Raw genomic sequence first — 13,729 nt, 5'->3', positions numbered from 1 at the left:
TGAGGGAGGAAGGACAGGGAAAGGCATCTCAGAAGTGCCCTTTGAAAGTTCCATTGTAAAAAAGCTCACAGCTCATCCCAGAAACCTCATCAGGAAAACAGAAGCACTGTGAGGAATTCCCAGTCCACTCCAGGACCACAAATAAAATATCTTTTCCAGCCTGAATGAACTCGTGCCACCTCAATTACTTTTCTGATATACATCACTGGCTTCATTCCACCTGCCCGTGTGGGCTAAATAGATTAGGCAGAAAACAAAAAAGCCTGTTTTTAAAAGAACATAAATAACACCTTTTGCAGACCCTGTCAATCATTGTCGAGGCTCTAACAATGTGTTTTGTATTTTCCCAGACAAACAGTGGCATTCTTCAGATATTTATCAAATAATTTCAACTGTACAGGGTTTACGTACTAATGGCGGTGGTGATGGGCGGGAGGGGGTGCAGCTTTTGTAATTTTCTGGAACAGATGAAGGATGCCCTGAAAGTTGAGGGGTCTTACAATTCTCTGAAACAGATGATTGATACCTTGAAAAATATAATAAAACACCCAGAAATTAATTAAACCCTTTTAAAACTTATTCTAGCAGAGAAAAGTTATGAATGAAGCTATTAGGTTGTTTGAAAAATCAAAGGAGTCCCTTCCTCCCTGACACTCTAGCCTCCAAGCTCCAGTGAGCTTCTCATAATAATATTAGATCATATTAGACTGTGTTGTCAAGGGAAAGTAGATTTTAATTTCCAAGCATTTGTATATGAAATGACACCCTTCCCTTCACAACCGTATAGACTACTTCGCAAACTCTTGGCAAAAAGGTAACATGTCTTAGAGTTAGCATTTTACATTAAAAAACAAGATTACAGAACAATCATGGAACTGTCCTGTTAAAACTGTTGTTATTTATTTACAAGCGGGCTTACCTTACATGTGCAGTTCCTGCAGTGATCACCATCCACCCAGGAGTCTTGGTCTCTATAGAGCAGTCCACTCACTTGACAGGTCTTCTCGCAATGACAGTTTTCCAATTGACTAAGTCTTGTCTCTGCATAATTTAGCTGCAAACAACAGTTACTAAGTGTAATTTCTGTAACTCAGTTGCATTGTCCTAACAAAGCTAATAGCAACAACAACAACAACAACAAAAAATCCAAGTAGGAAGGGTAAAAAATTCTCAGAGCAGCTCACTGATTCTTAGTCAGCTCTGTTTTTTGTTATATATTTTTTTTTCTCTTTTTACATGAAGTAGAATCACTCTAAATTAAAGACATACTGGCTCTCATGGTCTAATGAGCACCAAATGAGACATTAAACTGTATCTCAGGGACCTCCTGGGTGTTCACAAACACATGTGCCTTCGGCTGAAAGCCCACATGAAAACACTCATAATGAATGTGTTCTCAAGGGCTCATTACCGTGTTTACAGGAGACCTCATCAGGAACTCCGACACACTTATATTTATCTCCCACCATCCTCTCTGTGTTCTTCACACACTAACCAGAGTGTCATGGTTGACAAGCTGAGAAGTCATTGCTTCCTCTCTTAAGAAAAAATATGGGCAGCTGGGGCCTGAAAAAAGGGAGAGTCACAGAAGGATCTAGTTTCTCTCCAGCTCAGGATCCCCCAAAGAGAATGCCCCAAGAATCCACTCTGGTGTTCAGATAAAGGTCAGGAGAGGTGACTAAACCCCCAGGTGAGATCAAGATTTGGCAAAAGAACCTTTTTCATTTTTCTAGGTCACCTAATTGTTACCATTAATCACAGAATCTCAGTATCTTTGATTTGAAAGGGGTTATAAAGCTTGAATGTCCTCACAGGTAACCCTATCAAGTGATTATCCGCCTATGCATGTACATCTACTGTGGTGGGACACTCATTACGTCCCAAGGAAAGTCTTTTTGTAGTTAGCCCTGAAATATCTTTCCTGGCTTGAGCCTTGAAATCTCTCCCTTTTTTCTTCTTATATCCAGTTTTGCCTTGTAACCATCCTGAGCAAATCTAACCTCTCCTCAAACATTTAAGATTCCTGAGCAAATCTAACCTCTCCTCAAACATTTAAGGTTCTCCTGTCCTCGTGCCTGCTTCCAACCAAAGCCAGCACCATTCCACCAAGTTCCCGTAACAGCTCCTCATGACATGGTTCCAACCCTCTCTCCTGATCACTTTCCATGCAGCCCACTCCAGTTTGCCTTCACAAATATGGTAGCAAAAAAACTGAACTTTGCTGTGATCTCTTCGTTGTCATATCCATAGTAAGAAGTAACTCAATCCAATAGCATATGTAATGGATCCATATATTTAAAAAAAAAAAAAAAAAAAACTTGGTTTTTGTCACTTATTACATCCTCTTCGTCTAAGCTTTTGGAATTTCTCAAGAAAAGTTGTCCCTTGTCTGCCTTTTGTAGGTGGTGCCAATGGGAAGGGAAAAGAACAAATAGGATCCTGGACACACCACAAGCACCATAATCAGCCCTGAAGAAACTGAGAGTTGACTATGCCTGAAATATTAGCTTCGTATGACTTTCCTAAGATGCATCATCTTTCAAAAATTGAGATGACATTTAAATCTCCAGCCTAATCATGGAGTTTCCAGAATTTATGATAATTAAGCTCTTTGGGAATTCTTTAGAAAACAAAGATAAAATACACTCCCAAAAGTTTGGTGAGGTCAACTGCCCAAACCATGTGTAGGCAAAAGATAATAAGAAGGAAGTGATAACATCACATATTATCTTTACTTCATTTCTATATGCCCAGTAGTTCCTATAAAAGGCGGTGCTTGATGGCTGAGCTAAGACTGATCAAGAAAGAGGTGAACTCGATCTGCATCCCTCCTAAAAGTGGCTGAGAATGGGTATCTGTGACAGAAAATGAGCCTGTCTCACTCTGAAAATTTGGAACTCTATTATCTGTAGCACTCCAAAAAGGGAACTTTTTAAAGACCAAATGACCCAAAAGGCAATTCTGCATCTGTCCCAGTTTCCTGAAAATCCAGGAGCTTGTCTATGGGTAATACTGACAATTTCCAGGACTGTCCAACAAAGCTGAGCTATACCTAACTATAAAACTCAATTCCAAGGAAAGCATCAGTTTTAAGACAAGGGAAGCTATTGTCAAGGCTGACTTTGTTTCTCTTCTGAACTGTATTTTTTAATATATTTAGCTTTTTCTGATAACACTGAAAAGCCCTAATTTCTATAATATAAGAGTACACCAGACAGGCACAAAGACAAAGAGATATTAAAGCAAAAAGTAAACTTTTCAAAGGCACTTAGTTACGTAATCTTGCCTTCCTTTTTCCCCTGCTAAATTCTGTTGCAACAATAAAGGAGAAAAACAACTCTGAATCAAAATTACATATTCTGTCACTGGTATTAGCATGCTGAATTTACACAAATTCATTTTCAAAAGCTATTTCTACACTATCTGCCATTTTCTCCAAAAATGCCTGCAGATCGAAAACAGATACAGTATCAAATCTACATCTCTGGTTTTTCTTTTTACCTTTGTTCATGCATTTACCTAAGCAACCATGGACTAAATCATTTATGCTTAACTCTACCCATTCAAAGATAGACAGCAGAAGCCTTTTCAACAGTAAGAGGTCAAATGAATGGATCTGAGTACATTAGTGGTGTAGTAGATTGCATTCTTTTTTTTTTTCTTTGTAACACTATCTGGCATTCTCTATATGGAAGGGAAAAAAGAAATCTTCAATTGTGTTAAAACTTTAAGCTTAATTGAAAAATCACTATTGAGCTCCTTGAAACAATGAAAGTCTCAATATTAAATATGTTACAAGCTGAAATGCCACTCCAAGTGCTGCTTAATTTGCATAAATAGATCTGTCAACGATTTAAACAGAAGTAATCCAGAAATTCCCAGTATCCAGCATCTCTTCTTCCTGAGCTTGAAGAGCAGGGCAGAGCTCGACCCTATCTCAGTGTACCTGGCCCAGTAGGTGGGTGCTTTCTTCAATGTCAAGACTACCTGGAAAAACTTCCAGAGCAAGCCAGGGGATTGGTGGTCTCTTATGGATCACTAAGTGGAAGTAGTAGGAAACAATTTCCCTACTCCTTCTCTGAATTGGGAAAAAATCTCCGGTTTTGCCAGAATGACAGAATTCTTCAAGAGGGGTCTTGTGCACCCTGATCACTGTCACCTGAAGGCACATGCAAGCAGTTCCCATGATCTGTCCTGTGGCAAGCCAGGGTATCATTATTCTCCAGCCTCCCTACTTGAACAGAGAAAAGGAACAGCAAATCTGGTGTCTGCATCTGTTTGGTTTGATGTGATTTTGACTACTATCACTGACTAGCTTGTGCACTCGGCTTGCTCTCTGGTATGATTCTATGGCTTCCACTGTAACACAAATGTGAGGACTTTCTGCTGTTTTCCAAGACCTCCCAGCACCTGGCTCTAGGCCCGGGTCCTGACATCAACTTGCAGACTCTGCCAGGCTGCAGGGTGCCAAGCCATTGGGGAAAGTGTATGTTTCCTTAGAGACCATCTTCCTCTCATAGTTGCCTATTTTTTCCCAGGTATAACAATATAATCGAGTCACTACTTACTGAATGCCCAACCTCCAAATCTCACTTGCCTGGTCACATGAGATCTTCAGAAAACCTAAAACAATGTTTACCAATTTACATATGGGGAAACTGCAGCTGCAACAAATCCAATGAACCCTGGAGCTCTCACCTGATGGCTGCACAGTGTACAAGAAAGAGGAGTTAGAGAATAGGGCCTGCCCAATGTGGGTGTCTTAAAGGAAACTCCTACATAAAGATTTGGGCCCCAAAAGGCTGTAACCTCATTTTAAGGGTGCACAAAAAAGAAACGAGGCTTGCACAAGACACAGAAAGATCTTCCTGTTCAGATCTTGGCACCAGCTAGAGGGAAATATCTACCCTGAGAATTTAAAAGAATTCTTTCCTGAGAATTCACCTGCCCTATCCTACACTTGCAGTCCAATTCTGAGCAGTCTCTGTGATCCAAAGACCCTTAAGGAGATAATGTGATATAAGATAGCCCTTATGTGGTCCTGGCAGAAGCGCATACAATGTCAAACCAGGACTCAGAAAATTTCAAGTATGTCCAAGGCAAACAAGTGGTTGTAACCCAAAGAGTGAGTTAAAAGGTTGGGTTCCTACCCTGACCTTCCCCTTTAAAAGCTGCTACAAGCCCTATGCTCACTTTTCACTCCCAACAGGCGCCATCTGAACGTTCAGTCCTACCCTTTTCCTCTCTTTTTATTGCTCATTCTTCTTCTGATACCTCCATCCCCCCGCTGCAGCATCCACCTCCCTCTCTCCATCAGTCATTCCTTCTTTATATTTTTGTTTCTCTTTCTAAACCTCTCTTCTCCAACTATGAACTCTCTCAGTCACGATTCAACTTTCAGAATCTGAATTTGCGTCCCAATTCTGCCATCTACTATCTTCAGAAAAGTTACACAACTGTAAAAAAAGAAAAAAGAATGTTATATAACTTTCTTGGAACTCAGTCGTCTTCTTTGGAATGAGGGCTAATAAATCAAGCCCAGCTCACAGGACTGTTGTGAGGATTAAAGTGACAGGGAATATAAAAAGTTGAAGTATCGTAATTTACACATAGTAAATACTCAATAAATATTACCTAGTATGAGCAACTTTCCAGCTTCTTCTGGCTCAGGGCTTGACAAACTAGGCCCATGGACCAAATCTCACACACCACTTACTTTTGTATGGTCTTTGAGCTAAGAATAATATTTACATTTTTCAATGGTTAAATTTTAAATGATTATATTTAAATAAAATGAGTATACACATAATGTTCTGAATTTTGCCTCTTGGCCTACAAAGCCTAAAATTCACCAGCTGGCCCTTTACAGAAAAAGTTTGCCAATTCCTCTTCTAGATTATCACAGATTCCAAATTATGCAGTGAAAATGGAAGTACTCAAATTTTCTAATTATAATTCTATTCACAGTTTGGAAGAAACAGACTTATAAATCTTCCAAAGTGCCTGGAGTGGGGGAAGGGGAGTAAAGAGGTTGAGGTGGATTCAATTATTTTCTGCTTGCAATTGCCCATAGTTAAATATCTCTGCCTCACAAATGTTCATTTTATATAACAATGGTTTGAAGACAGAGTTCAGTGTGGCTTCTGGATAATGTATGGCCAAAAAAAGAAGGGCATTCCAAGTAACAGGAAGGACTAAGAAAAAAAAAAAGAACATCCTCAGAGCCAGCGAGGGGACAGCCACACCTGAGAATGAGTGGCATGTTTCTTGTTTCAAAAGTTTGGCAGCAAGCTAAGATATAATTAACAGTATTGAGATCAAGCTGCTCCAGAAAAGATGAAATAAAAGCCTCTATCTGCCACAAGCTGGGAAGGCAAATAATTGACTGCATTTCACATTTCCACTGTACTCTGAAGTGAAAAAGCTAATACTCCAACTCTCGAGTCTCAGTCTGTTTCTCTCTCAAAAAAGTGTTCTCTCTCTCCAGACAAAAGTGGACTAGGCTAAAAACCGAGTTTGAAACAGACACGTTATCTTCAGCAATGCAGTCTATGGGTCCAAAATACAGCTCTACCTTCAAAACACTTACCTACCCACCAATTTTTTTTTCCACATGCCATAGCTGATGGCAGAGAGCAGTCACAGCCACCAGTAGAATGGGATTAATGGATCATTGTCACTGTTATAAAAATTCTTCCTTTCACAGAGTATAACATCTCTTAGGTCCAACCCAATTTTCTCTTCACCCTAGGCCACAACTTATGTCCAGGATTGATTTTATAACAACAACAGCATTAGCCACATTGTCTATTCACTCAGTGCCTTTCTCCACAAGCCCAGGGCTTTCTATTATGAATCTAAATGTTATGAATATATATTAAAGCTGCTAATTGTTTACATGTTTGGTTCTGCCACTGGACATGACTATCTCTGGGGTAGAAATTATGTCTTGTTCATCAGTGCTTCCTTTGTACTTGACACCCTGGCAAATGGCAGATCTGCAAAAGAGTCTTGTTAAGTGGCTGATGGAGAAGAGGAAAAGATACGGAATTATAAGACTGAAGGTGCTGAAAGGCAAACTCTGCCTCCTTCACTATTTAACTCAGGACCAGTCGCAAAGTGAATCATACATTAGAAACATGATATAATGCCTTCTTCTGACAGTAATCTCTTCCTTACAATAGCTATTTTGCCCCTTCTGATTATTGGCAATTATTCTTACATCCAAAATGCATTAGTTTATAAGCAACAGGGGCTCCAACCATATATCATCTCACAGTGATACTAGTTTAATAGCCAATGGGCAAATTCCTTTCCACTCCCAGGGAATCGATGGTGATACATATTGCCTCTTTCTTCCAAACATTTTTCAAGTAAACATTTTGATACAGCCTAATAGTATCACAGACAGAAATGGTTATGTTTACTATATAGGTAGTACTATTTCGAGAATAAACCATTTTCATAACATATTGGAGATGCCAAGGATAAAAATGTTTCCATTATAGCATATCACTCTAAATTCCAGATTGCATGGATAAAGAAATGAAACATCACAAGTGAAATTTAGATACCTACTTTTGCAGTCATCTTGGCCAAAAGCTCTTGTAAATCCATTATTCCTTGCACCAGGCTTAAGAAATCACTACAAGTTGGGCAAGCTCAATAAAGAAAATACAAAATAAATGTTGATACAGTGCTAATAAAAGAAAGAAATTTTTTAAACGCTAGCTGTTTGACTATGTAGAAGGGATTTTGCTTTTCTGGTTAAGTATTGCTTTGAAATTGGTGTGAAATCACAGAGGATTTCAGGTCTAGATCTTTCCCTTTTATTAATAAACAAGAAAGAAACAGAAAAAAAAAGACTGTTAACTGAAAGGCAATATAACAATTTTAAAATAAAATTAAATCCTCATTTTTCTTTAGAAGTGACTGAAAAAATGCAAATTATCATAGAAGAGGAAAAAGTAAACTCACATCCAGATCAAGCAATTTAAAGAATAGTTTTTTAAATACATATAATTATATGAAAGATATCTTTCTCTACCAATCTACAGAATGCAAACTGCTAATGTAATCTTTTTCTTACCTTCACATTTTAATTCTACAAGTAACATATAAGCTTTTTAAAAATTCAAAGACACAGAAGCACGTATTATGGATAAGTTCTCTTCCACTCTCCTTACCACTATCTTTACCACCTCATCAGGCAACATTGTAAATAGTGTGTGCCATCTCCTTCCTCGCCTGTTTCTCTGATATTCTCAAGTTATAGAATATTTAAAGTTCACAAATGCTTTAAGTTGCTACTTACTGCGATTCAAGTTCGGACATTGCGTTATGTATCCGTTCGGCATAAAGATGATTTTCCCATCTTGGATGATCCCCTTGATAACAGAAGAGAGAGGCAGCGATCAAGATTACAGTTACCAGTTCCAATGGCCCTGCCATGCGTTCTCTGCAGGGTGGGTTATTTTTAAACAGGACTGATATCCATTTTCAAAAGGTTAGAAGGCATTAGTCCACACTAAAATACTCCACACCATCCTCTTCTAGAAATGTTGAAATGTGCATCCATCCTGAGAAAGCTACAATTAGTAACCACTGGTTGATGCAAATGACATCACAGTCCTATGCCGAGCCAGCCAGGAGGTAAGCCCCCTTTCAGGGGGATCTTTTCCTCTTCGTCTTGGGGGTTCTACTCTTATGGCATTATGTCTCTGTGTTGCTTTGATTTCACTTTTCCGGCTCTTTTCCACCATCTGGCTACGTTCCTCTGGGGACCTCAGGCTTAGCTCCTCCTTAATCTGTTTTTCCACTGCAATTCGCCCTGTACCATCTGCTCTACCTCTTATCTTGAGTATAGTTTCCCCAGAAGAGGAACTCTCGCTGACCCTCTTTTCTGGACCATTCATTTCCAACATCTGGTTTTTGCCGACCTCAGTGGCCCTCAGAGACTTCTTCTTGCCCCCATTTTAAGGTATCCTCTGATCTGGTAAATCTTAGGACTCTCTTTAGGGTCGAAAGCAAGGCTGCGTTCTGCACCTTCCTTGACTGCCCTTGCCCTACGAACTTTGGTTAAGGTTATAACATTCCAGGGTGCAGTAGTAGAACAATGGTTTCTCAACTGGTAGTATACCAAAAGCCGAGGGGTAGACCCAGGGGTGCCCAGAGTTATCATAGGCCATAATTAATGGAAAAAGCCTGAGCCTAAGCCCATGCCAAAAGTTAAGTCTAAATTTGAGTCCAAGCATCAGAAAAGTAGCACCAGTGCTTATGCAAGGCTTGAGACATCCGGCATCCTAAATTAGGGACTTCACAGGGTGACGACCCAGAAGACCCTCCCCTGGACCTCGCCACCACCTTGAGGGACACCTCATGGAGGGCCTTGTCCTTCCTACTGAAACTCTTCTTAGACTTTCCCTTCTATTTACAGACCACCATGGGAAATAAGCCGTTGACTCACCTCTCAGTTGTATCCTTAACCGTTGGGACAAGTTCAATCCCGATAACTTAAAAAGGAATCACCTTGTCTTTTATTGTAATGTAGCTTGGCCACAATATAAACTAGGAGGTCGAGAGCAATGGCCCCTAATGGAAGTCTTAATTATAATATCATCCTTCAACTAGACTTATTTTGAAAAAGGGAGGGCAAATGCTTGGAAGTTCCATATGTTCAGGCCTTTATAGCCCTCTACCAAGATCCATTTTTATGCCCAGACTACCAGAAGCCTCATGGCAAGGACAAATAAAAACCAGAGCCAGATATCATAGATGACTCATTACTTAATACCCAACCTGGCCCTCAGAGGGAAGCTCAGCCACCAGTGCATAATTCTCCTTCTCCAAAGGCTCTACCAGGGAGTCAGAAGCTATTCTTAGCCCTCCTCATACTCTAAGTAGTGCTCTATATACTGCCCTTCCTTCTACCCTCCTGCCTCTGGCTGGGGTGGAAGGCACCATTAGGATGCAAGCACCTTTTTCCATCACTGATATTCAACAATGTGAAGAAAATTAGGAAGATATTCTAAGATCTAAACAAGTTTGCAGACGGATTTCAAACTCTGACTCTGGCCTTTGATCTTTCCTGAAAAGACATCCAATTTAGTTTAACCACCTGCTGTACAACCATTGAAAAGGACGGCATTCTAACGGGGCCTGTCAGGAGGCAGATAAGGCCTTTGATAGGAACCCCGGGGCAATGCCCCCAGGTCAGATGTAGTACCTTTAGCTGATCCTGATTAGAACTATAATACCCAAGAGAGAATGGCCAGATGTGCCAGATTTTTAGAGGTCCTCACTGGGGGAATGAAAAAAAGTATACAAAAGTCAGTGAACTATGAGAAGCTTAGGACCATTATTCGAGAAAGAGAATCCTGTCAGCTTTTATGAATGGCTAGAAGAAGCTTTTAGGAGATATACTAATATAGATCCTACTTCCTCTGTGGAGTTAGCTTTTATTAGCCAATCAGCCTCTGATATCAGCTTCAAAAGCTGCAAATGGGGCCACAGACTAACCAAAATCAATTACTAGATACAGCCTTCATGGCCTCTAACAATCGAGATCTTGAAAAGAGAAAAAGAGAACAGAATATAGAAAAACAGCAAACCAGGAGAATGGTTGTCACAATTGGCCAAGCCTTTGGTACCAGACAAGCGTCCCTAAGATACCGGGGAATAAGGAGACAACGAGTTCTTGCTTCAAATTCAAGAAAGCAGGACATTGGGCAAAAGACTGTACCGAAAAGCCCCCGAACCCCTCCCACCATGTAAAGAACCCACTACTAATCTCTAGCATTGGAGAGTTGACTGCCCATGCTCCCAGAGAGGGGGCTGGCGAGCCAATACCCCAATAGCCCAGGTCCAGGAACTGTGTGACTGAAGAGGCCCAGGGCCATCCTTGCCATCCCTGTCCAGGAATGTCATCATCACTACCTAGGAACCCCAGGTAACTCTGGACGTAAGCGGTAAACAAATTCCATTTGTTTTAGACAGAGGGACAACCTATTCTGCTCTTCCTGCATTTGCAGGAAAACCTTCCTCACGAACTATGATTATCATAGGAGTAGGAGGAAAAGGTAAAGTCAACCATTTTACTCTACCACTGACCTGCCAATCTAAAGATCGGATCTCTCAGCAGTTTTTAGTAGTTCCAATCTTTCCAGCTCCCTTGTTATGATGGGATATTTTAACTAAATTAGGAGCAATATTACAACCCTGGTGTAGACCCCACCAGACTTTTAATACTTCAAGAATCAGCTAATATATCAGAAGCTTTTAATGCTTCAAGCATCAGCTAATATACCGGAAAACATTGACCAACAAGTTAATCCACTGGTGTGGTTTAATGGCAAGCCCAGGCACTCCAGGACTACTGTGCTGGTAAAAGTTCAGCTTCTCTGCTCCTTCACCAAGACCTAGACTTATTAGATGGCCCGATGATAGGAGCGCCTTTCCAGAGAGCTCAGCAATCAGGAATTTTTCTCCTCCCCCTTTACCCTCGGACTCTGAGGGGAGACCAAGTTCTCTAAGGACCCCATCTATTTCATCATTCTCGGAGGAAACTAGATATACATCCCCCAGGGAAATAGTGATGATGGGGAAATAATAAGAGTATGTGCATGACCTCTGATCTATATTTGTTGATGTTATGTATATAAAGATGATGAGTAAGAATTCTAATTATGATGGAAAGGAAAATGTATGTTTTTGGTAACAGAAGTTATAAAGTATGGGAATATATTTTGAAGGAAATTGAAGGAAAGGTGTTTGTCTTAAAGTTGGTTATTTCTGAATGAGTGAGAAGAGGCAAACTGAAGGGATGAGGAAAGTTGTAGGTTTGTGAAGAGAAATCCTGAGAGGAAATTTTATATGTGGTTAAGCTAAACAAGATTAGAAATTTAAATGTCAGAAGTAAACTAAAGCAAAATTAGAGTTGTGTTTTAATGTTTCTTAGACTATTGGTCTAAGAAACTGAAGTTTTCTGAGCAGAAAACAAGGATTCCGTGCTTCATCAAAATAATTTCTGTGTTTTATGTTGCCTTGACCAATTTTCTGAGGCTTTTAGAGAATACTAACACTGACTCAAAGTCTGAGGGCCAGACACCCCTGGCCAGACACTCGAGCTGTCCCCAATATTCAAAAGGAAGCTCCAAAAGTTAGGGCCTGGACCCCAAACCCCGCAGGCCGCCTTGGTGCCAGAGGTCTTTAAGGTGTCCAATAAATGGGACTGGACAGTAAGGGAAGCAGAGTACAAAAAGGTGCACATTTTAGCTGTCATAACACAGGGACCATATTGAGGTGACCCTAGGCAATAAAAACCTTTCAGGCCTGGAGTGCCCTGCCCTTGGTTGGCCTTGACTGGCATCAACCAGACTGGGGCATAACCGACGCACGAGCCACAGGAAGGATAAGGTTATGCTTTCTTTAAAAGTTTCTGTTATAATGCCAGTGGAAACATGCATAAAATTTACTAGTTGCACTAAACAATGTTTTAACATCTCAGATAATATGACCTTGAACTGCAGCTCCACTACTTCTGTAAGCTATGCAATGTACACGTTAAATTACCTGCTGAATAGTTTCTTATTTGTAGAAGGACTGTTTACTCTTATGTTCCCGCTAATAGTACTGTGGGACCTTGTTCCCTGTGAAGACTGTTTTATGTCTCAAAAGTTTCCAACTAGGCACTGCAGGGAACTAACTAACTTTTGACCCCAGTTGTACAAGTGACCTACACTTAGATTTAGTCTAGCTGAATATACTGCTTTATGTTTGCTTACTGTACCAGCTATGACATGCCCTGAATATAGAAGTCACCAGAATAGCCTGCTCCATGGCAAAAGCCTTAAATGCAACCTCGCAAGCCATCCATGCCATGGGAAAAGCATTAGGACAGGTCAGAGAAGCTATTCTGGAAAACAGGGCCACTATAGAATACCTGTTACTCAGACATAACCATGGAAGTGAAGAATTTTAAAAACTATGTTGTTTTAGCCTCTCTGACAACTCACAATTAATTGAAGAAATGTTTAAACAAATTTATGATGTCATGTCCAATATTAAGCAGAAGACAGGAGATTTTGGTCTTAATCTCTCCTCCCTCACTTCCTGACTACCCAGTCTCATTACATTTAAAGAAGCATTTTGTTTATCTTTGTATTGCATCCTGCCTGGTAGTCAGTTGCCAGTTGGGTACCTAAGGCCAAACCAAAACCAAAGGGAAGAATTTTCTTAAAGTGACAAAGCAATCGACTTCATCTTAAGCTAGTCTCATAGATATGAGACCAATATTAAAAGAGGGGTGAAATGATACAGGTCATCATTTGCAAAATTCTTTTTTTTTTTTTTTTTTTTAGTAAGCCTAGTTAAATCTTTTCTTTCCTCCTTTCTTAGGAGAAAGATCCTGTCCCTCAGACTTAATTACCTTGAAACCGGTGACTCAAGTCCTCTGGCTATTGATAAGGATCATTGAAACTCAGCATTTTCCTTGGCCCATTATAAGGCAGGAATGGCTTGAGGCCAAAACAAGGTCCTTAGAGTGCTAAAAGGGAGGAGACCTTTAACCCAAGTTTTTTTTTTCTCTTTTAAGAAATGTATTAACCAAGCCTATTTTCCTTTACTCGCTTAACAGGCAAATTAATGATAGAAACATAACTAGATATATGATTCAAAGAACAAGTTTGTATCTTTTTCCTTGTCTAGGGACAGAAGGGGACCTTCAGCAGGC

General features: G+C 40.1%; 1 protein-coding gene across 1 annotated transcript in view; it reads right to left on the bottom strand.

Annotated features, from left to right (window-relative positions):
• Positions 1 to 13,729, bottom strand: part of NELL1 (neural EGFL like 1) — a 709,438-nt gene that overhangs the window by 534,837 nt on the left and 160,872 nt on the right. The window contains exons 6-9 of the mRNA XM_015586345.2: positions 8,315 to 8,387; positions 7,579 to 7,661; positions 920 to 1,054; positions 793 to 802 (exon numbers count right to left, since the gene is read on the bottom strand). Coding sequence (XP_015441831.1) covers positions 793 to 802; positions 920 to 1,054; positions 7,579 to 7,661; positions 8,315 to 8,387 — 301 coding nt within the window. The remainder of the gene's footprint in view (positions 1 to 792; positions 803 to 919; positions 1,055 to 7,578; positions 7,662 to 8,314; positions 8,388 to 13,729) is intronic.

This window comes from Pteropus alecto, unplaced genomic scaffold, assembly GCF_000325575.1.
Source record: "Pteropus alecto unplaced genomic scaffold, ASM32557v1 scaffold71, whole genome shotgun sequence".
NCBI classification, from domain to species: domain Eukaryota; kingdom Metazoa; phylum Chordata; class Mammalia; order Chiroptera; family Pteropodidae; genus Pteropus; species Pteropus alecto.
This window is presented reverse-complemented; position numbering and strand designations above follow the sequence as displayed.